The 22,936-nt window shown below is 40.7% G+C and overlaps 1 protein-coding gene and 1 long non-coding RNA gene across 37 annotated transcripts in view; one reads left to right on the top strand and one right to left on the bottom strand.

The window, feature by feature from the left end:
- Window positions 1–22,936, top strand: part of LOC145545364 (uncharacterized) — a 109,387-nt gene that overhangs the window by 31,592 nt on the left and 54,859 nt on the right. The window lies entirely within an intron of this gene.
- BEST3 (bestrophin 3) overlaps window positions 1–22,936 on the bottom strand; it is a 51,221-nt gene that overhangs the window by 4,946 nt on the left and 23,339 nt on the right. For 32 of the 36 annotated variants that reach the window (XM_081589725.1, XM_081589731.1, XM_081589738.1 and 29 more), the window contains 2 exons: window positions 21,977–22,057; window positions 20,158–20,309 (listed from right to left, as the gene is read on the bottom strand). In XM_081589725.1, coding sequence (XP_081445851.1) covers window positions 20,158–20,309; window positions 21,977–22,057 — 233 coding nt within the window. Of the gene's footprint in view, window positions 1–6,590; window positions 7,678–11,338; window positions 11,440–20,157; window positions 20,310–21,976; window positions 22,058–22,936 lie in introns of those variants that run through there. The other 4 variants (XM_081589762.1, XM_081589743.1, XM_081589742.1 and 1 more) reach the window with 2 other exon arrangements.

The raw sequence follows: 22,936 nt of genomic DNA, 5'->3' as shown, positions 1-22,936 counted from the left end.
CAAACAGAACATTTTGCTTCTTGTTTTCCATCAAAAAATTCAACTATGGAATTTGAAATAAAGTTAAAGAAAAAGACAGTTGCATGACATGACAGCAACAAATAATTGTTAAAATGGTCCTCTCTCTCAAACATGTGTCCCCTTAAAAAAATTATAAGTACTGTAAACGCCAAAGCTTTTGTTCTTAATCTCTTCTATATGAAGTCTGCTACGTAGGTGTCAAATGTTGAGGTAGAGCCCAGGGACAAGATAATATGTACAATATATTCTTTGCACAGAGGTCTTTGATATCATTCCTGGCCCATGCTTTGTGTTTCTGTACTTGTGGAAGGAGTACATCCCTGGAGGTGGTATGGACTTGCAATGTGGCTGGGCTCCACTGGTGATTAAGTCTGATTGATTTGGTATTTTGAAGAATACTCTGTTGAATTTTTAACCTTGAGACATAAAACAAATAATCCTGGGCTTCCCTGGAGGCGCTAGTGATAAAGAATCAGCCTGCCAATGCAGGAGGCACAAGAGACGCAGGTTCAAATCCCTCGGTCTGTAAGATCCCCTGGAAGAAGAAATGGCATCCCACTCCAGTATTCTGGCCTGGAGAATTCCATGGATAGAGGAGGCTGGAGGGCTACAGTCTATGGGCTTGCAAAGAGTCGGGCATGACTGAGCATGCACACATGTGTGCGTAAATACTCCTACCATTTTTAACCTTCTCCTTCAAGGCTGAAATAAATGGATGATTGAGATAACAGTAAGGGATACTGTTTACTAAGGTAGGCTTCTGTCTTCGATCATGTGGTTATTTGTCTCACATCTCCGTGAACGTGCAGTCTTAAGGAGGCTCCAAGAAGAACTACTTAAAGACTTGCCCTTATACAGATGCTCCTGCTGACTCTGGGAGCAATAGTGACCGGCCATCCCATTCCAGTGTTCGCACTGACATCTGCAGTGACAAGATGCTAAAACTGGGTGCATTTTATGAGACATAGAGGAAAAAATTGGAACAGCATAATATTGGTGTAACCTGAAAGGTCAAAGTGAGCGGCCAAAGAAAACGTCGTTCCTCCGTGTTAATAAATAAAAGATGGATGATTGAGATGATTAACTATCTAAATGTGGTGGGATGGCATCCGATTACCACTTCGTACTGTTATTCTAAAACCCTGGCAGTGCCCTTGGCTACCAGATAGCCTTCTGGCCCAGCCTCCAGCCTGCACAGCTCAGATTCTGTTACATTGACTTGAAAAACGCAGGCTCATGCTTCAGCAGCCTTGGTGACGCTACTCGGTGCATTTCATTAGATCAGCTCTCCAGTCACACTCCAGGAACCCATTTAGTGACAGTAGCCATGGGAGCAGTGCATCCCTAAGACTGCCATGCTGGGCGTGCCCTGGGAACCGAGGTGTACCTGACAACGTGTCTTTATAAGACAGGTGTCTGTCCTCCATGTAGGATCTTGACTTTTTATTTGGGATTTGTTTTCCTTAAAGTGAAAATGTTAGTCATGCAGTGCTATCCAACTGTTTGCTAACCCATGGACTGTAGCCCGCCAGGCTCCTCTGTCTGTGGGATTTCCCAGGCAAGAATACTAGAGTGGGTTGCCATTCCCTTCTCCAGGGGATCTTCCTGAGCAAGGGATCGAACTCATGTCTCCTGCATTGCTGGCAGATTCTTTACTGTCTGAGCCACCAGGGAAGCCTATCTTCTTTAACTACTTCTTTTTTCCCCTTAACTACTTCTAAGCCACACTACCTTGTAAGAATGACAAAATCTTCCAGGAAAAAATGTTTGTATTATTATTACTTCAAAACTTCATGAACCCTATAGAAAAACCTTTCTAACTATGCAGTGATGTAGTGGATGTGTACACTCAAAGGATTAAGGCCTTGGGTCACACACTGGAGAAAAACAAACCAGTTGCAAAGAGTAAATGCTAGAAAGGTCAGTGTTCTTGCTGCTCTTCTACTGATTAACCCGCTGACATTGGGCAGGATTACCCATGAGGTCCTATTGCACCTTTCTGCCTCTACGACTGTGGTATGGACACATGAGATTTATCAACATACCTAACTGAATGCACTGAGCATCTACCACAAACACATTTGTTGCCTTAAACTCTATATAACGTAATTTAAAAGGAGGAAGAAGACATGTTTATAAATAGCAAAATTGGGGACAAATTACATTTAAAAAAAATTTATTCGGTTGTGTTGAATCTTAGTTGCATCATTTGGCTTCTTTGCTGCAGCACCCAGACTCAGTAGCAGTGGCGTACAGGCTCAGTTTCCCCAATGCATGTGGGATTTTAGTTCCCTGACCAGGGATCAAACCTACGTCTCTTGCATTGCAAGGCAGATTTTAAACCACTGTACTGCCAAGGAAGTTCCCAGAGTAAGTTGTTGAGTTGGTCTTTGACACTGCATTGGAATCAGATAAGCAGAGAAGGGAAAGAATAGTCCAGGTGGAAAAAATGACTTGAGCAAATGAGACAGCAGGGAACTTTAGGAGTTTGTGAAGAATAGGAAATACTCGGATTTATGTCAAACACAGAATAGTGTCAGGCATAAAACTGGTAGCCCTGGACTGTATTATAAAGAGTCATATATACCAGGTAGAAGGATTAGGACTTTACCCCAGGGGCAGTGAGCAGCTGTGGGTTGTCTCTGTGAGTGGAGGGCATATCTAGAGTCATGTCATTGGTGGTCATGTCCCAGTGGGAAAAGCTACGTGGAGAGCAATACTGTTGAGTGTTCTCATCCAAAAATGCTTTGGATAAAAAACCTGAGGTGGGAACTTTCCATACCATTAGTCAGAAAGACCTCTTAGTGGGTCTTTGGAAGAACACTTGGTGGTCTGTGATCTGGGGGCAGTTTTACGAACCTCATGTTGGACTGATGAAGGAAGCCCTCCTGCTCTTCATGTTATCAAAGAGCCAAAGTGAAACTCCCCTGCACAATGGACTTAATGACCTTTCTTCCAAATGTTTTTGTGATGGAAGCTTTCATTGCCAGCCCCCAAGGCCCATCTCTCTCTCTGACAGTCATGGTTCCCAATATGACAAAAGAAACTGCAGTTTGAGAACAAAATGCTTTAATGATTAAAATATGCAGAATAGAGACTTGCCTGTGGCTAAGACTATGTGCGTCCAATGCAGGGGGCCTGGCTTCAATCCCTGGTCAGGGAACTAGATCCCACAACTAAGAGTTTGAATGCTGTAACTAACACCCATGGCAGCCAATTACATAAAAACAAACATTTAACAGATGCAGAATAGAGTATGTTAAAGACTCTTTATTCCTAAGTACCTTTTAAGTCCTTTTAGACTTTCTTCTCCTCCTTATTTGATTTTTAAAATGTACCTTTAGTACAGGATAAGTACAGTCCTGAGGCTCAAATACAACACCACTTAAAATGCCCTAAAACAATTATAGCAGAAACATTATGTCATAGAATGTAAGCACCCTCATTATATTGCTATATATTAGGGAAGGTCAGCTGCAAAATCTAGGTCTTACGTTCTGGAATTCAGTCGGACTGAGATAGGCAGGTAATTAGAGACCAGAGGACATTCATGGAAAGTGCCATGCAGCCATTAATGTCCAGAGGATGGAATTTGAAAATTACCTCTGTGGTGAGGAGGATAATTTATTTCAGGAGCTTGCAGAGCCAGGATGACTGCTGCCCAGGCTGATGCTAATTAGCTGTGTGACCTTTGCAGAGTCACTTAACCTCCCTGTGGCTTAGCATCATACTTGAGAAACTAAGTGTGATGTATGAGAAACTAAGCATGACAACAATGCTCAACTTGTTTTACAAGGGTGTTTGGAAGTTCAAAAGGAATAATATATGTGGGAAAGCTTTGAAGAGTAGACAATATAAAAAGGACTGCTAATGACTGGCAAACTTTCAGAGATGATTTCTAAAGCACCACTGACTACATATGGTTGGAAGAAATAATAGAGTCTGTCTGAAGGTCACTCCCTTCTTTCCTAATTTAAGAGTGTCCTTTAAAATGTTACTATACCTCCAAGCTGCCACCTAACAATTAACATGTTGGAAGGGATGACTACTGTAGTCATTTAATGATGAGATGAGGATGTTGAGTAGATGGAAGGCAAATGAAAGGATAGGAGGAACTAGGTTTTTTGAGAGAAAGTTGATCAAACCAATCAGATGGTGGGACTGCCCTCACTTGCCTCCCAATATTGTTTTTGGTGCCGTTTACAGACATTGTCAAATCCCACAAAAAAAACCATGTATGGCACAATATAAATTATCAGTGTAGAAAAAGCAAGAATGAGAAAGGTTGTGGCACGTATTGGGCTATTTTTGAAAGGGAGGAGGATTATACATGGGGGAGAGAGAAGAGGTTGTATTAAGTTCAGCAGGCTAGTTGGTTCTGGAAGGAGGGAGAGCATGCGTTATTTCTACAAGTCACATCTACACGTCAGAATTGGGATGTATTCTTAATTTAATCTCAAGGGTTAAAAAGAAACAGTTTTTAAAATACCTATTGAGGACTTCCCTGGAGGTCCAGTGGTTAAGAATCTGCCTGCCAAAGCAGGGGAGATGGGTTCAATCCCTGCTCCAGGAAGATCCACATGCTGCAGAACAACTAAACCGTGCGCCACAGCTACTGAAGCCCACGCTCTAGAGCCTGTGCTCCACAACAAGAGAAGCCACCGCAATGAGAAGCTTGCACACTGCAATGAAGAGTAGCCTCCACTTGCTGCAACTAGAGAAAGCACTCATGGCAACGAAGACCTTGTGCAGCCAAAAAAAAATAAATAAATAAATAAATAAAAAATCAAATGATAAAGGTTTAAAAAATATCTTTTGGATACCTACAAAACCACCAACTCCACAGTCTCCCTGGCCAATAACTAATATCTGAGGGCTCTGATACAATTAAGACCTCTTGAAAAGGTGCCTGGGTTGCTCAGGGGTACAGAAGAACACTTGTCACTTCCTGCTGCCACAACAAAGAAGAGGCTGGGCACAGGATTGCAGAAGATGGCAGCTGACTTCCAGACTTCTTAGGGGTGTGTCTAACATGGAAAGACCAAAACAGCCCCCAATACTTGAAAGATTTAATGTAGTTTTTCAAAGCAAGCCTTTTGCAAAGCAAACTGCTTTCTCTTTAGTGTGATCAGGTAAATATACAACTTCAAACAATAAAACAAGATGATGTTTATCTTTCTTTCTCTGTGGCCACTTTTGAAGTGGTATTTTGACAATTTAAATTAAAATAATAAGAGGTCATTTTAACAGAGCTGAAGTGAGAAATTTAGGGAAGTGATATTTAATACAATGGGTTCTACGTCTCATGTCAGATTTATTGTCTTCAAATTGTGAGTGTTTTCAAACTCAGGCAGCTGCCTTGGAGGGAGCCAGGAATTTGCCTGAAAATCTATCAGGGGAGAGACACGTGTGCAGGAGTGTTTATTCATGGGCTACGCAAAAGTACTCTTCAAAACCATTAGAGGTGCACCCTGTTATTTTTAACTTTCTGCACTGCAGAATCACTGTCAAAGCTAACCAGGGATTTATAAAATGAGTAAAAACTCTTATGCTAAGCTGACAGAGGCAGGCTGACAGAGGTTGTAGTCACCCAGCAACCTGCCTGCCTGCTCCTTCCCTGATGAGAGAGTTTTAAGCAGTGAAGCATCATGGGAGGTTGCTGAGCCCAGAGAGCTGGCCATCCTCCGGAGGCCTTTCTGTTGTCTGTCTGCTAGTTTGGACCAAGGATTATGGCAAATCTGGTTAAATAACAGGCATATCCAGCCTCACGTTATCACTTTGGTTCTGCTGACCCAGTCTACACTGGCTGTCGCAAAAAGAAATTGTGGCCCAAAGTTACAGTCCCCACCTTTCAATACTGTTGTATCCTATGTGAGTTTTGTTAGAAAAAGGACATGAAGCTGTCTGTACCCCTCACACCACTTAGACAGTGAAAACTAAGCGTCAGCGGTGACCCTGTGTCAGTATATGAAAAAGTCCCTGAGCAAGTTCTAAAATTACGAATTTAATGCACATTCACGTCCTTGGGAATTTCCATCTCTCCTTCCTTTTTGGTACATTAAGCGAAAATCAATGTTCCAAGAATACATTTTTGTTGAAGTTAATGATTCAGATTTTGAAATACTTTTGGTTGTTTATGGCACAAGCATGCAATAGTATATATGTGTATATATATATATATATCATATGTATATGTGTATATATATATCAGATAATGTATTTTCTTGTTAAGTTAAAATGTTTGAATATAGTTGGCTAAGAAGGGATTACTGAATAAAACATCCATCTAGAAGTATATTTAACCACATTTTGATACAGTCTGCTTGCCTGAATACATATTTTGATAAATTTGAACTAATATCACTAAGAATACTTCTGAATGTACTGTACTATCCTAAATACTTTGTGCACATTAAATACATATATGTATAATTGCAAAAAAGTAATTGTATTATTTCTACATATTTTTATAACTTTTGGAATGATTTCCAGGTACATGGTTGTAGTTTGACAGAACTGAATAAATCTTAAAGTCCTCAACTCCTAACCAGAAGGAACTCTAACAGAAATCTGAATATCTCTCCTCTTTATTAGGGCTTCCCAGGTGGCACTAATGGTAAAGAACCCACCTGCCAATGCAGGAGACATAAGAGACTGGGGTTAGACAGCGTATTAAAAAGCAGAGACATCACTTTGCTGACAAAGGTCTATATAGTCAAGGTTGTGGTTTTTCCAGTAGTCATCTACTGGATGTGAGATTTGGACCACAAAAAAGGCTGAATGTCAAAGAACTGATGCTTTCAAACTGTGGTGCTGGAGAAGGCTCTTGAGAGGCCCTTGGACACCAAGGATATTAAACCAGTCAATCCTAGAGGAAATCACCTCTGACTATTCATTGGAAGGACTGATGCTGAAGCTGAAGTTCCAATACTTTGGCCACCTGATGTGAAGAGATGACTCATTGGAAAAGATCCTGATACTGGGAAAGATTGAGGGCAGGAGAAGGGGATGACACAGAAGAGATGGTTGGATGGCATCACCGACTCAATGGACATGAGGTTGAGCAAACTCCGGGAGATAGTGAAGGACAGGGAAGCCTGGCGTGCTGCAATCCATGCAATCCATGGAATCCATGCAACCCAACTCGCAAAGAGTTGGACATGACTTAGAGACTGAACAACAACCTCTTTGTTAAGTGGATACTTAATTGACTTCACAGACCTATTCCTTGAGAACACTACCCATGTGAGGAAGTTTTGACATATTTGAATCCTGGCAGAAAGCCGGATGCAGCAGTGCGTTTTGAAGAGGACTGCAGTCAGCAGGCTTAAGGTTGCCAGACTGAGAGCTGCTCTTAGATTAGCAGCACACTGTGAACACAGCCCCACGTGGATGCCCCGCACAACACACTTGAGTGATTCACTTCTTAAGCAGCGCAACCTCTCTTCTCCAGAATTTCAAGTCCTTTAGCTGTTATGGATGAATATTTTGTTAGGGTTTTTCCAATGCCTTTAAGGGATCTTTGCTGCTTTACTCTTGGCTGCTTTGATTTCCAACACAGGATTAAAGGGAGTTATGAGACTTCAGGTCTTTAATTTCCATGTATTCCATTCCTCAGAGCCTTAAAAGTATGTGCTAACAGATAAATCCAAGTATCTAAAAAATAATAATTTCAGAGTGAACTCATGATGGTAAAGTGTGAAGACAAGCATTTTCCCTCAAGCTAGCTGTGGTGGCCTGGGCCTGAACCTTATTTTTCATTTGCTTTAAAGAGAAATTTATTTTCAGCAAAGTTGACTTGAGTTTGAATATTCTAGGTTTGATTTGGTTCAGTTCAGTTCAGTTCAGTCACTCAGTCGTGTCCAACTCTTTGTGACCCCATGAACTGCAGCACACCAGATCTCCCTGTCCATCACCAACTCCTGGAGCCTACCCAAACTCATGTCCGTAGAATTGGTGATGCCATCAAACCATTTCATCCTCTGTTGTCCCCTTCTCCTCCCGCCCTCAATCTTTCCCAGCATCAGGGTATTTTCAAATGAGTCAGCTCTTTGCATCAGCTGGCCAAAGTATTGGAGTTTCAGCTTCAGCATCAGTCCTTCCAATGAACACCCAGGATTGATCTCCTTTAGGATGGACTGGTTGGATCTCCTTGCAGTCCAAGGGACTCTCAAGAGTCTTCTCCAATGCCACAGTTCAAAAGCATCAATTCTTCTGTGCTCAGCTTTCTTTATAGTCCAACTCTCACATCCATACATGACTACTGAACAAACCAAAGCCTTGACTAGACAGACCTTTGTTGATTTGTTTAGATGAGGTTTATCAAGCGTAAGTGTCTGCTACTGCCTGAAGAAGACCTAATAATGTTTTCATTTAAGGGTTTGGGTATGTTTTCTTGATGTGCATCTTATGGACAACTCTTCTCTTGGCTGCTTCTGGGTGCTTTATTAATCTTGGTTATTAGTGTTTCCATGGTTAAGCTAATGAAACAATGCCTCAATTGAAATAGCAGATCAAAAAGCATTCTATATTATGACAAAGAACAAACTAAAGAGCTTCAATTGAAATCATCTTAGGTGTGGTAATGGGAATGGAGTTCAAATAGGAAAGATTCTTTTTCATTGTTCATTCAGTTATTTCATAGAATGGTTTACTAAGTGGAGATTAGAGGCTGTACAATAAATAACATGGTTTATTAAATGCTCAAGACAAATATATCTATGAAAGCATTTCTATTCTGTGTGCTAAGCACAAGGATTGGGAGATGGAACTTCAGCATTGGTTTGGTGTAAGAAACTGTAAAATGCTGTTTTAAAACAGAAGCCTTTAACACATCTTTTAAAATGTTTAAATCAGATTCAACAGAGAAGGATAAGCTTTGTCAGTTACATTTTTCTTTGAATTAAGGTATGATAAGGGACTTCCCTGGTGGTCCCAAGGCTAAGACTCTGCAATCCCAATGCCGGGGGCTTAGTTTGATCCCTGGTTAGGTAACTAGATCCCAAATGCCACAGCTAAGAGTCCCCATGCCACAACCAAGACTGGGGCAACCAAATAAATAAATAAAAATAAACATTAAAAAAAGACATGATGATGGTTGGATGTGGTGGGAACACATCCCTGCTTCACTGGCTGCACAGGTACCACTTCCCCTTGCCCTTTGCAACATCCATCCTCAGTCCTTCCCTTCAACTCAGGCTCTGAGGCCTCCCTCCTTGTGAGCAGCCCCAGCCCCTGCTGCCCCCCAGGTTTTTCTAGGCCCTTCTCTGTCAATTCCCCTGGCTCCCATGTCTTCCCTCTCCTCTCCCTTCACTCTACCTGTCCTTTTTCATTCCCTTTTCAGAGTGAGAAGAGACATTGACTTGTTTATTATATCTTACTTCATCTTATAAAGGCTTTGAGGTGGCTTATAAAGATAATACAATGCAATAATACACAAAGACAGGGCTAAAATAAGGAACGGGCTTCCCAGGTTACTCAGTAGTAAAAAATCTGCCTGCCAATGCAGAAGATGCAGTTTAATCCCTTGGTTGGGAAGATCCTTTGGGAAAGGAAATGCCAACCCACTCCAGTATTCCTGCCTGGAAAATCCTACAGACAGAGGAGGCTGAGGGTTACTGTCCTTGGAATCACAAAAGAGTTAAACATGACTTAGTGACTAAACAACAACAAAGAATAAGGAACACTAACAAAGTGAGACCAACAGACAGGGTACCTAGAGATACCTGCCAAAAAGTCTCACAGACTGACTAAAGGTGGACTCTAGATTTGGTTTTCAGTTTTCAATAGCCAAAATGAAAAGACCATCATCAATTATAAGGTCCATAGTCTGTAAGAGAATTAGTGTAAGAGTTACCCATAAGAGGCAAAGCTTTTTTTTCTCCCCATTGATGGCTGAGATAAATTTTTCCATGGGTCCTTTGGTAAAAGGGATGCTAAATCATACAGTGGACATACAGTGGGCAGTGCTACAGTAAATACCATAGACAGTCTTGGTGGATCTGTCCAGACAAGACCAGGGTGTAACAGTGAAGTACAATTCCATAGAGATGGTTAAAGTAATTCCAAGGATGGGTGGTAGCATAGGGAGGGCAGATTTCCCTTTTCCTGTAAACATGCTTAAGGTGTTCCCGTCCTAAAATGTTATAAAACAATGAAAAAATATGACATTGTCCTTGACTTTCTGTCTCATTGGATACTGTCTAGTGTATCTCCTCTCCACAATCCAGACTTCTCAAAAAAAGAGTTCATGTATAGTTAACAAGTTAAGGAATTATTTTGAGTTTTGGGTCATTTGTTTTTAAGGCATGAAAGTGGTATTGTGGTTATATTTGCTTCACAGTGGGTAAAGATGAGTGAAAAGATGTATGAAACCAGGTTGGCCATGACTTGATAACTGAAGGTGGGTGATGGCTACCTGAGGTTTATTATAGTTTGTTTTCTACTTTATATGGTTGAGTTTTTCTATTATAAAATTATTGGAAAAATAGGTTACATTAGCAATCTTGATCTCCTTGCCTCCCAATCACCCCTCAACCTGCTGTAATTTAGCTTCTGCCTCACACTCTCACTTAAGTCTCCAGTCGCTTTAAAATGCAAACTCCTATGGTGTTTTTCAGGCTTCACGTTGAAACTTCCACCCTTGGTCTTTAGGACAGGGCATTCTCGGGGATCTTCTCCTGCATCTGTAGTGAGCATTCCTACTCTCTTTCAAGGACCCCTTTATTCTGATCACCCTTTAAGTGACAGTGTTCTACCCTTTGTATTCTGTCCTACTCGCTTGACATGGTTCCTGGGTGCTCTCACCCACTCTTTCGGTTCTAACACACCCACGTAGTGATAACAGTTAAAAGCATCCCTCTGCTTAGTTTTATCTCTGTGCTCCCGGTCTGTTGGACATCTCCATGTGAATTGCCCATAAATGCCTTAAATGCAACCCATGTGAAAGGAAGCTGGCTCATATTTTTCCCTTTCAGCAGCTCTTTCTCACTACTCTCTATCATCCTCAGTTTATTACCAATCACTCCATCACTTTAAACTTCTTCTCCTCTCTCAAATCTGTCCCTTTTGCCACCTCCACTGTCAACATACCTTTAAGCACTGTGCTACTTTGGCCCTCATGCTTTCCTGTCTAAACTATACCAATGGCCTGCTCACTGGTCTCTCTGGCTCTAGTCTTATCCCTAGGCATCCATCTTTCAGCCAGTTGCTAGGACAACTTGTTTAAAACACGAATGTGACCATGTCATTTAATAGCTTTGGAAAAAGGCTGAAACTCTTTACTCAGGCTCTAGAACCCTCTATGATCCTTCCTTACCTCTCCCTCCAGATTCATTTCTTGGCTCTTCTGCTTTGTGTATCAAGTTGTTATTCTAATAGAAACACGTTTCACTGGTGGCTCAGAAGTAAAGAATCCACCTGCCAATGCAGAAGACGCAGATTTGATCCCTGGGTTGGAAAGATACTCTGGAAAAGGAAATGACAACCCACTCCAGTATTCTTGCCTGGAAAATCCCATGGAGAGAGGAGCCTGGTGGGCTATAGCCCATGGAGTCACAAAGAGTCAGATACAACTTAGTGAGTAAACAACAACAATAGAGACACAGAGTAGAAAAATCACTGCCAGGGGCTAGGAGGTTGGGGGAAATAGGGATAAAATAGGTAAAAAGGTACAAAGTTTCAACTGTAAGATGAATAAGTTCTGATAATCTAATTAAAACATGGTGAATATAGTTGATAACACTGTATCGTGTAATTGCAATCTGCTAAGACAGTAGAACTTAAAACATTCTTACAAAAAAAAAAGATAAATATGTGAGGCAAAGGATTTGTTAATTAATGAGATGGGGGAATTCTTTCACAATGTATACATATATCAAATCACCACAATGTACACTTTATCTTATAATTTTATATGTCAACTCCATTGCAATAAAGCTGAAATTTTAAAAAATTGTTGCTTTGAATACACTATCATTCCTTTCTGTCTTTGCTCATACCTAGAATGTACTCTCTGTTGCATCCCCCCACTTCTGTCTATGTGCTATATGCAAATTCATTTTTTTTTTTTTTGACTGATTTTCTTTTTTTTTTGATTGTCCTTTGTGGCTTGCAAGATCTTAGTTTCCCAACCAGGATCAAACCTGGGCCCTGGCAGTGAAAGCACCAAGTCCTAACCCCTGGACCACCATGGAAATCCTTCCAAATTCATTCTTTTTTTTTAATCTTATTTTAATTTTTTTAATTAGACTGTAGTGGATTTGCAATGTTGTGTTAGTTTCAGGTGTACAGCAAAGTGAATCAGCTATATCTATCTATCTGTCTATCTATATATCTCCACTCTTTTGTTAAGATTCTTTTCCAATATAGGCCATTACAGAGCATTGAGTAGAGTTCCCTGTGCTATGCAGTAGGCCCTTAATAGTTATCTATTTTATATATAGTGAAAGTGTTAGTCACTCAGTCGTGTCTGACTCTTTGCGGCCCCATGGACTACATATAGCCTGCTAGGCTCCTCTGTCCATGGAATACTCCAGGCAAGAATACTGGAGCGGGTAACCATTTCCCTTCTCCAGGGGATCTTCCCCACCCAGGGATTGAAGTTGGGTCTCCTGCATTGCAGGCAGATTCTCTACCATCTGAGCTACCAAGCAAGCCCATATAGTAGTGTCCAGATTCATTCTTAAAGACGCTGGTAATTCAGTGATTAGCTCTGTGCTCCCAATATAGGGGATGCAGGTATGATTCCTGGATGGAGAATTAAGATCCCACATGCCTCATCTCACAGTCTAAAGAATAAAAATTTTAAAAATGAGATTCATACTACATTCCCCAACTGAAAGGGGCTTTCTTTGACTTATCAGACCCCATGAAGTATACCGTCACTGTATTCCCATAAAACGCTCAGCATTTCTCTATCACTGCATTTACCACATTGTTTTATAACTAGTCTCATTATGTCTGAGAGCTTAAAAGACATGTTTTTTTTGTTTGTTTGTTTTTTGTTTTTGCCTATTCCTAGTATCTGGCATAGAACCTACCATATACTAGGCCCTAAAAGAAAATTTTGCTTGAATAAATGAACACGCTCCATATGTGAAGACACAAGGAAAATGATAATTTAAATTTGCACTTGAGATAAAAATGAGGAGAGGAATTGCTTTATTTCAGTAATGTATATTTGAAAAATGTGTAGAAAATACAGCAATATTTTGAACATGTTCCTGAATATAGAGAACAAAGAAATTGTCTCCAAGGAGTTTACTTTCTATGTGGAAATGCGTAGCATGCTAAATGTGAAAAAATGTATGAGGCGGAGTAATTTCTCAAGTTGCCCTTGGATAGTAATATTGTTATTCAGTTACTGAAAGACACTGCCTCCATTTTGGAATTTCTGAATCATGGGAATTGTTATTACAAACTTGAAACATTGATAGGAAAAGATGAGGGAAATCTTATTTCTGAATTAAATATGCTGGGAACATATATCTTAAAAAGAATAAGAAAATTAAAAAAAAAATTCAGGAAGGGGATTTTAAATGCCCATTGAGATGTTTGCATACATACCATGCTGACACCAAGTCTTCATCCAAATGCAAGGAAAACTTATTGGCTCAGTCATCGTCAACCACCTGTGCTACAATAATCCTTACTTTTACTGCCTTTTCCCTGAAACTCACTCAGATGATTTACTTGGTACTGATGTTGTATTTGGTGAGTGAATAATTCGATGCTTAGCAAATTATCTTTTAAGATTTTAGAGGACACCTATTCTCTTCGCCAGCCCAGCAGACCATTCACACTTCTCCTGTAATAGCACCTTCATCTTTCTTGCCAGCATCACCTGCTCCATATTGTTGGTTGGAGCTGACCATACCCCTTGGTCCAAAGATGGATGCATGAAACAACATTAGCTAATCAAAATATTGTGTTTTCTTGTTGATAGTTATTGGTTCAGAAACAGACATGTTCGCCAAACCTAGCCAATCATAATGAATCCAGTACTTTAGTTTACAGAGTTGGAAAAGAGATGTGGTTTTTCCACAGCATTTGTTGAGAAGATAGGTTGTACACCTGGAGCTGCTGGGTACCATCTTGTCTGTCTGCCATCAGGAAGGGAGAGCCTGCCCGGAACCTGAGCCAGTGGAGAGAAATGTAGAACTGAGGGACAGAGAGGACAGTGCAGGTCTTGGTGACATACATGAGCCTCTGGACCCCGCCACATTCAAAGCTAGGCCACTTTCTGGACGTGGCCCAAGAAACCCCTTTTTGCTTAAGTTAGTTTGAGTTGGTTTTCTGTCGTGGGCAACCAGAAGCATCTTGTCTAATAACATACTCATGGGGAAAAGTGACGCTAATGGGTTAAAGAGGACATTCTTGTGAATGCTGACTTCCAAAAGCCTGAAATCCTGCAGTGATCTTTCCTGGATTGTGAGGCCCCCCTTTAGGATCCTCATTCGTGCAGAAAGTAAAGACCAAGTAAACTTTTGCCTAGTTGTTTCTTGAGCAGTTAGTTCTAGCGGAGTCCAGCTACATGTCTCACAAAAACCTCCCCTAAAAAACCCTAGCTTTTGCCCATCCCTGTGAGTAAATAGGCGATAGTAACTAGTAGTAAATAGGCCATCTTAATTAGTAGTAAATAGGCCATTATAACTAATACTAAATAGATTAGATCTGATAGACAGAGGGCCTGATGAACTGTGACAGAGGTTCGTGATGTTGTACAGGAGACAGGAATCAAGATCATCCCCAAGAAAAAGAAATGCAAAAAAGCAAAATGGCTATCTGAGGAGGCCTTACAAATAGCTGTGAAAAGAAGAGAAATGAAAAGCAAAAAATGAAAGGAAAGATATACCTATTTGAACACAGAGTTCCAAAGAATAGCAAGGAGAGATGAGAAAGACTTCCTCAGTGATCAGTGCAAAGAAATAGAGGAAAACAACAGAATGGGAAAGACTAGAGATCTCTTCAGGAAAATTAGAGATACCAAGGGAACATTTCATGCAAAGATGGGCTCAACAAAGGACAGAAATGATATGGACCTGACAGAAGCAGAAGATATTAAGAAGAGATGGCAAGAATACACACAAGAACTGTACAAAAAAGATCTTCATGACCCAGTTAATCATGATGATGTGATCACTCATCTAGAGCCAGATTCTGGAATGTGAAGTCAAGTGGGCCTTAGGAAGCATCACTATGAACAAAGCTAGTGGAGGTGATGGAATTCTAGTTGACATATTTCAAATCCTAAAAGATGATGCTGTGAAAGTGCTGCACTCAGTACGTCAGCAAATTTGGAAAACTCAGCAGTGGCCACAAGGACTGGAAAAGGTCAGTTTTCATTTCAATCCCAAGGAAAGGCAATGCCAAAGAATGCTCAAACTACCGCACAATTGCACTCATCTCACACGCTAGTAAAGTAATGCTCTAAATTCTCCAAGCCAGCCTTCAGCAATACGTGAACCGTGAACTTCCAGATGTTCAAGCTGGTTTTAGAAAAGGCAGAGGAACCAGAGATTAAATTGCCAACATCTGCTGGATCATTGAAAAAGCAAGAGAGTTCCAGAAAAACATCTATTTCTGCTTTATTGACTATGCCAAAGCCTTTGACTGTGTGGATCACAATAAACTGGAAAATTCTAAAAGAGATGGGAATAACAGACCATCTGACCTGTCTCTTGAGAAACCTGTGTGCAGGTCAGGAAGCAACAGTTAGAACTGGACATGGAACAAAAGGCTGGTTCCAAATAGGAAAAGGAGTATGTCAAGGCTGTATACTGTCACCCTGCTTATTTAACTTATATGTAGAGTACATGATGAGAAATGCTGGGCTGGAAGAAGCACAAGCTGGAATCAAGATTGCCGGGAGAAATATCAATAACCTCAGATATGCAGATGACACCACCCTTATGGCAGAAAGTGAAGAAGAACCAAAGAGCCTCTTGAAAGTGAAAGAGGAGAGTGAAAAAGTTGGCTTAAAGCTCAACATTCAGAAAACTAAGATCATGGCATCTGGTCCCATCACTTCATGGGAAATAGATGGGGAAACAGTGGAAACAGTAGCTGACTTTATTTTAGGGGGCTCCAAAATCACTGCAGATGGTGATTGCAGCCATGAAATTAAAAGACGCTTGCTCCTTGGAAGGAAAGTTATGACCAACCTAAACAGCATATTAAAAAGCAGAGACATGACTTTGCCAACAAAAGTCCGTCTAGTCAAGGCTATGGTTTTCCAGTGGTCATGTATGGATGTGAGAGTTGGACTATAAAGAAAGCTGAGCGCCAAAGAATTGATGCTTTTGAACTGTGGTGTTGGAGAAGACTCTTGAGAGTCCCTTGGACTGCAAGAAGATCCAACCAGTCCATCCTAAAGGAGATCAGTCCTGGGTGTTCATTGGAAGGACTGATGTCGAAGCTGAAACTCCAATACTTTGGCCACCTCATTTGAAGAGCTGACTCATTTGAAAAGACCCTGATGCTGGGAACAATTGAGGGCGAGAGGAGAAGGGGATGACAGAGGATGAGATGGTTGAATGGCATCACCGACTCGATGGACATGAGGTTGGGTAGGCTCCGGGAGCTGGTGATGGACAGGGAGATCTGGCGTGCTGTGATTCATGGGGTCACAAAGAGTCGGCACAACTGAGCAACTGAACTGAACTGAACTGAAATAGGCCATCATAACTAGTAGTAAATCGGTCATCTTATCTAGTAGTAAATATGCCAACTTAACTACAGGATCTCTCTGACAACCGGTAACTGTTTGCTTCATTATTACCTCCTGGTTTGCTTTCAAGCATTTTATTTTCTGTGACAAATTTCCAGGCTTAGTTACATATGAAAAATAGCTTAGACTTGTTCAGTCTTTCTGTGTGGAAGTTTGATATCCACAAATAAGAGATCTGTACTAGTTGATAATTATAATGCTCTTCAGTTATTTATAGAATGTTTTTATGCTTACCATCTTGTTTAATCTTCCCAATAGTCATTTGGGTTATCTATTTTCTCCAAGGTCTTATAAATTCCCCATACTATGTTCCTATATTTAGAAATAGGAGGAATATATATTTTGTTTTATTATTAATATTTTTTTGGCTGCACCACACAGCCTGTGGGATCTTAGTTCCCTGGCCATGGAGTGAACCTGGGCCCATGATGGTGAAATCGTGGAGTCCTAACCACTGGACCACCAGGGAATTCCCAAAATACATATTTTAATACTTTCTAAAACATACGGACACTTGCATATGGATGTGAAATTATGATAATTAGGATGAATATGCAGATCAAGATTAAATCTTGAGACCCCCCCCCCAAAAAAAATCATCATTTTATGCATGCATACTCAATTGTGTCTGACCCTTTGTGACCCCATGGACTGTAGCCCACTAGGCTCCTCTGTCCATGGAATTCTCCAGGCAAGAATATTGGAGTGGGTTGCCATTTCCTTCTCTGGGGGATCTTCCTGACCCAGGGATCGACCCAGGGATTGAACCCACATCACCTGTGTCTCCTGCACTGGTAGGCAGATTCTTTACCACTGAGCCACCCGGGAATGGACGCAAGCGGCACTTGCAGTCCAAATACAGTCATCCTGATGACTCCCCAGCCCTGTCAATGGTGCTGGTCTCCTTTCATTTACAAGTCAGATCTTCAAATACTTTGCATTAATCAACGATGGGTGAGGAGGGGAAGGTTAAAGCTTATAGAGTGATCTAAAAACAAACTGACAGAAAAACATCTATTAATTTTCAAAACTGAGACAGTTGCCAGATATCCATGAAACTGCTACTGCAGAATATATTACAAAAGACTGAGATGTGCAGACAGCAGAGAATTACTATTTATAGAGACTGAGCAATCTGCTGGGGTAGGGATGGGTACCTTGGTCAGGAGGAGGCCCTGGACAGGAGGGCCCAGGCTCAGCAGGCATCTAGAAGCAGAAACAAGGCCAGCCTGGAGTAGCCACCTTTACCAAGCTGTGCTTGGAGAGCAGCAAGGCGAGTTTCCTGACTCCTACGTTGTCTCATTATTTGCCACAATGCCTGAAATTATACTTTCAGTCCTGTTTTTCTTTGAGTCTTCAAGGGATTTCAGCCTCAGAGGTTCTTTTGAAAGAGCACCCCAAACCATTATTTATGAGGACTAGGAGACATTCAGGATTTCCCAGGTGGCTCAGTGATAAAGAATCCACTTGCCATGCTGGAGATGCAGAAGACATGGGTTTGATCCCTGTGTCAGGAAGATCCCCTGGAGGAGGGCATGGCAACCCACAACAGTATTCTTGCCTGGAGAATCCCATGGACAGAGGAGCCTAGCAGGTTACAGTCCATGGGGTCACAAAGAGTTGGACATGACTGAAGCGAATTAGCAGCAGCAGCAGGTGGCAGGCAGGAGACATTCAGCTAAGAGTAAAGCATTATATGGACTGGATTGAAGCTAAATATTCTCATATTAGTATTAAAAACAAGATAACAGGTCCCAAATGGAGTCACTTATGCTAAGCACTGTATCACTAAACTAAGACTTAATTACAGTTTTAGTTTTCCCAGAAATGGAATCTTAAGCCAGTCAATCAGGAATTGCCTGATCAGCACTGGTTAGGTATTCTGCCTGTTAGACCCCTGCCACCTCCTATAGGAAAGTGACCTTGCAATAAACAGCCCAGTTTTTTGCCATGTATAACTTCCTTATTCTTGCTCCCTTCTGCCTATAAAAGGCTTTCATTTGTATAATTCTGTGGAGCTCCTTTGTTTTTGCTAGATTGGATGCTGCCCAATTCAAGAATCGGTGAATGAAGCAATAAGATCTTTAAAATTTACTCAGTTGGATGCAAACATAGAAAACAGACTTGTGGACACAGAGGATAGGATGAATTGAGAGAGTGGCCTGGAAACATATACATTATCATCTGTAAGATAGATCACTAATGCGAAATTGCTGTAAAACACAGGGAGCTCAATGTAGTGCTCTGTGGCCACCTAGAGGGGTGGATGGGGTGGGGAGTAGGGGGTGGGTCAAGAGGGACTGGACATATGTATGCTTATGGCTGATTCATGTTGATGTATGGCAGAAACCAACACAATATTGTAAAGCAAGTATCCTCCAATTAAAAATAAATAAATTTTAAAAAAGCTTAAGGAGGGAATTTCAAAAAAATTTACCCAGTTGAATTTTGCTTTTTAACAGTAGTGAAAGAGAAGGGCTGAACGGTGTGAGAGGGAGAGAAAGAGGGTCACAGGTGGCAACTTTAGACATGATCTCACTTCATAAATCTGCCTAGAGCTGGCCTCAGGGAAAAATGAACTATAGTTTTGCCAAAAATTATAAGAAAAATTTTGTAAAAGTTTTTCCTTTTTCTATAATTTTTTGGAGGGGTTCTTTTTACTTTTCTAAATTTGTCCACTCTCTTCTTTTTAAGTTACTGGGAAACCATGGCATCTGCCTTCAGCAAATATACTTAAACTTCCTCCACATTCACACATTTCTGCAAAATCAAATACATGATCAGATTTAATAAAATTATTCAAGAACTGTGCATGATTTACTGCAGGCCTCAGCCCATTTATTTAAAGCTTACAGTACATATGGACAGATTGTTATGTTCAAACCACTGAACAGAGACTGGCTTGTGCACTAAACAAGTCAGTTTGATCAAAGCATAATCTTTGAGGAAACTTTTGATAAAATTTACCTTAAGGCTTACTTGTCTCAAAATAGTCTAGCACAGTGCCTACACATGGTATATGCTCAATAAATACTTTTTAAAATGCATTTCATTGTGATGGTCATAATTAAATAATAAATAACTACTCCAAGTTGGAAGGAAAAGGAAAAAAAAGATAGTTTCACAACTATTAGAAAAATTTGCTGTAGTATAAAAGCAAGGTGAAATGCAAATTACCCCCAAATACACACACACACACTCCACATTTAAACCAGAAACTACAGTCATTTTAATTTCTCACTCTCTTGAACATGTTAATTATGTCTGAAAATTTGAAAAGGCTAACATTATAGGATATTAATAATTGAGAGTTCTGATGAAAGTAACTTCAGGACCACAGTACAAAAAGATCAGAACGGTGACTTACTTATTTTCTAAATGTTGGTGGGTTTTAGAAATGCACTTACCCCATTTGGACGGTTGACCCCAGAAATGAGGGTATGCAGTAGTCAGCAGCTGCCAGTGTGTATGGTGGACGAGCAGCAGAATCATCCCAGTAAATATCCTTCTTCATCTTGGGTAAGCTCATGTGCATTTCATCCACAGCCAAAAGAGAGACCTAAAATCATTAGTATAGTATTAGAAGAATTCTGATGTGAATTTCATAAAGAAAGAATAATTTCCAGTGGGTGAATGAAGTTTGGAATGGGATAGAACACAGTGTGAATCAGTGAATATATAAATGTCCACAGTTTATATTTGCTACAACTGAGCTGCTACAGAGAGTTGTACATGTCATTCACTGTACAAGAGCACTTGGCAGTGGGGGTAAGCGGGGCCATAAAGCTGCCCAGACTAGATTCATCAAGCCACATACCCCAGAGGGGAGCACATCTTATCTGGAGGTGGGGGAGACACCTTTTTAGTCTTTGCTCAAAATTATCTAATTGTCTAGTGGGCATCCTGACAGCAACCACATAATCCCAGATATTATAGGAAGCTGAAGATTTCATTATACCATTTCATTGATTCCATAAATACATTTATACTTGATATTACTTCTTATTTGCCATGAATTTTTGTTTGTTTAGAAAAATATATCAGCAAGTCTTTACTGCTTGCGGTCATAATGGTCTTCTTCTCTTGACTTTGACAAATTGATGCTTGAATAAATTATTAAACGTCTGGGAATCTAATTTTTACAGTGAGTGGTGTAAGCATTACAATTCCTCCTTAACAGGCTGACAATGTGATTGTTGGGGGTCATACAGAGGTCATGATCTGTGAGCTGCACCAGGGTAATGGGGTGGGCTTCTCTCCCCTGTCCTTGGAATATACATTCCTCCCATTGTCCCCATAGTGGGAGCTGTTTCAAGGATACAATTTTGAGAGAGCAATGTGTTGTTGAGACCATCTGGACTGACTACATGACTGAACCCCAATAAGGCTTCTATATCAAATTTTAGTATTCTGGCAGGTAGGTGTGGAGGTCTATTCACCTTGTATCCACCCAAGACAAGCCTCTGAGTAAGTTCCCTAGCTAACTTACCAACTTAACTTGGTCTGCCTTTCTCTTTGGTCTCCCCTTTCCCTCTGTGTATGGGGGCTAGCTTGTGAACCAACAGTATAAAATGTTTGATACTGTTTAAGAGCAGAGTAAGGACTTGAAACAAATGGACAAGCAGAAGGCCTTTTCTTAGTTAGGTTTTCAGGAAAGAGAATGGTTAGAGGAGAATCTTGCCTGAAATCAAAATTCTCTCATGCTACCTCTTCATGAATAACTTCTATGGAATAATACTTCAATGTAAAAGCCCTGGGGTCCGTCTGGTGCCATTGAGAGAGATTTTGAGACACAGGCTGGCCTGGCCCCACATTCTCAGTGTCCAGCTGCTGGACATCTGACTGTAGGGATCTACATGATGTGCATTTTGGAACTCTTATTGTATTATGGCTGCCACTTTATGTCACTGTTAATCTTTTTTGGTGGCAATTGAAAACAGGTTAAAAATGTACTAAAACATTGGTCTGTACTGAGATGGAAGAGGCTATGTAAAGCTAATAAAGAAACTTACAAAGAAAACTGGCTTGAAGTTCTATTGAAAAGGGATGGAATTTCACTGGAACTGAGATCCAGTAAGGTTTGTAAGGTTCCAAAAGAACCTGGAAGCAACATACTGAACAGCCAAACCTCTTTCGTTTGTGGCTAAAGCTCTCAACTTCAGAGGCCTGCGTTCAGAGTCTGTTTAGATTATTAATGTTTGTAAAGGCAAGAAAAGCTTCTCTAACCTGCAGATTTCTGTCAATGCACCAGTTCGTTTCAAAATCATCATCATCTTCTCCAAAAGGATTGATAAGCTGCTCAGCTACCTGCAATTGAGAACATAAAATGAGTCTGCCATGATGCTTGTGAAGACTAAGAGTGGAAGTTGGAGAGGATTCCTGTTTCACTCTCTGATTTCTTTTGTCACCTTTCACAGTAGGAAGACTAGAGCAGAGTGCGAGTGGGTTGATAAATACACAGGTATTTATCAGTCAGCAAGACTGAACTCTCAGACCGTCAATCATGCACCTGTGTGGGTCTGCTCTTCAAAGGCTCTGTCTATTCAGTTGGTGACAATCCAGGTCCTATCCAGGAGAAGCCATGGGCTGTTTAGGCACCAAAAGACTGATTCTCAGGTACAAATCAGCCAGCAAATATCAAAGGAGTTCTGACAATATGCTAGGCACTTCAAGGGGTGCATAGCCTGGGCTCTGAAGGAATTTACAAAAGCCCAGGTGAAGAGAGAAAATGTAACTGTGGGCAAGGTTAAAGAGCAAAGAAAGACTTAAATCACAATTAAAGAAAATATTACAAGGAGATTTCACAGTAACCGGACATAACTACTAAGTGAATGAGTCAGAGAGCTAGTAAGTCATAAAGCTGGACTTTTTCTTACTTAGTTTTAACTTAAAGGATTTACTGCAAGTTACTTAGAAGTTACATAGGTTTTTATCATATATCTTCTAATAGTTGGTCAGTATTAGATGTTCTTACCATGCTCCTGAATTGAACAGCCTTCTTTTAAAATTGACTTTTTTTTGACCTCACTGCATGCTGTGGGATCCTAGTTCCCATCCAGGGATCAAACCCATTCCTGCTCCGCAGTGGAAAGGCAGATTCTTAACCACTGGACTGCCAGGGAAGCCCCCTGAATAGCCTTCTTGATGAGAGATTTATATGCCAAATGAGACTCACCTGTTCTTTTT

Source organism: Giraffa tippelskirchi, chromosome 4, assembly GCF_054371585.1.
Source record: "Giraffa tippelskirchi isolate mGirTip1 chromosome 4, T2T-mGirTip1v1.2.pri, whole genome shotgun sequence".
Classification (NCBI taxonomy): Eukaryota; Metazoa; Chordata; class Mammalia; order Artiodactyla; family Giraffidae; genus Giraffa; species Giraffa tippelskirchi.
The sequence above is the reverse complement of the archived record's forward strand: the minus strand, read 5'-3'. Positions and strand labels throughout refer to the sequence as shown.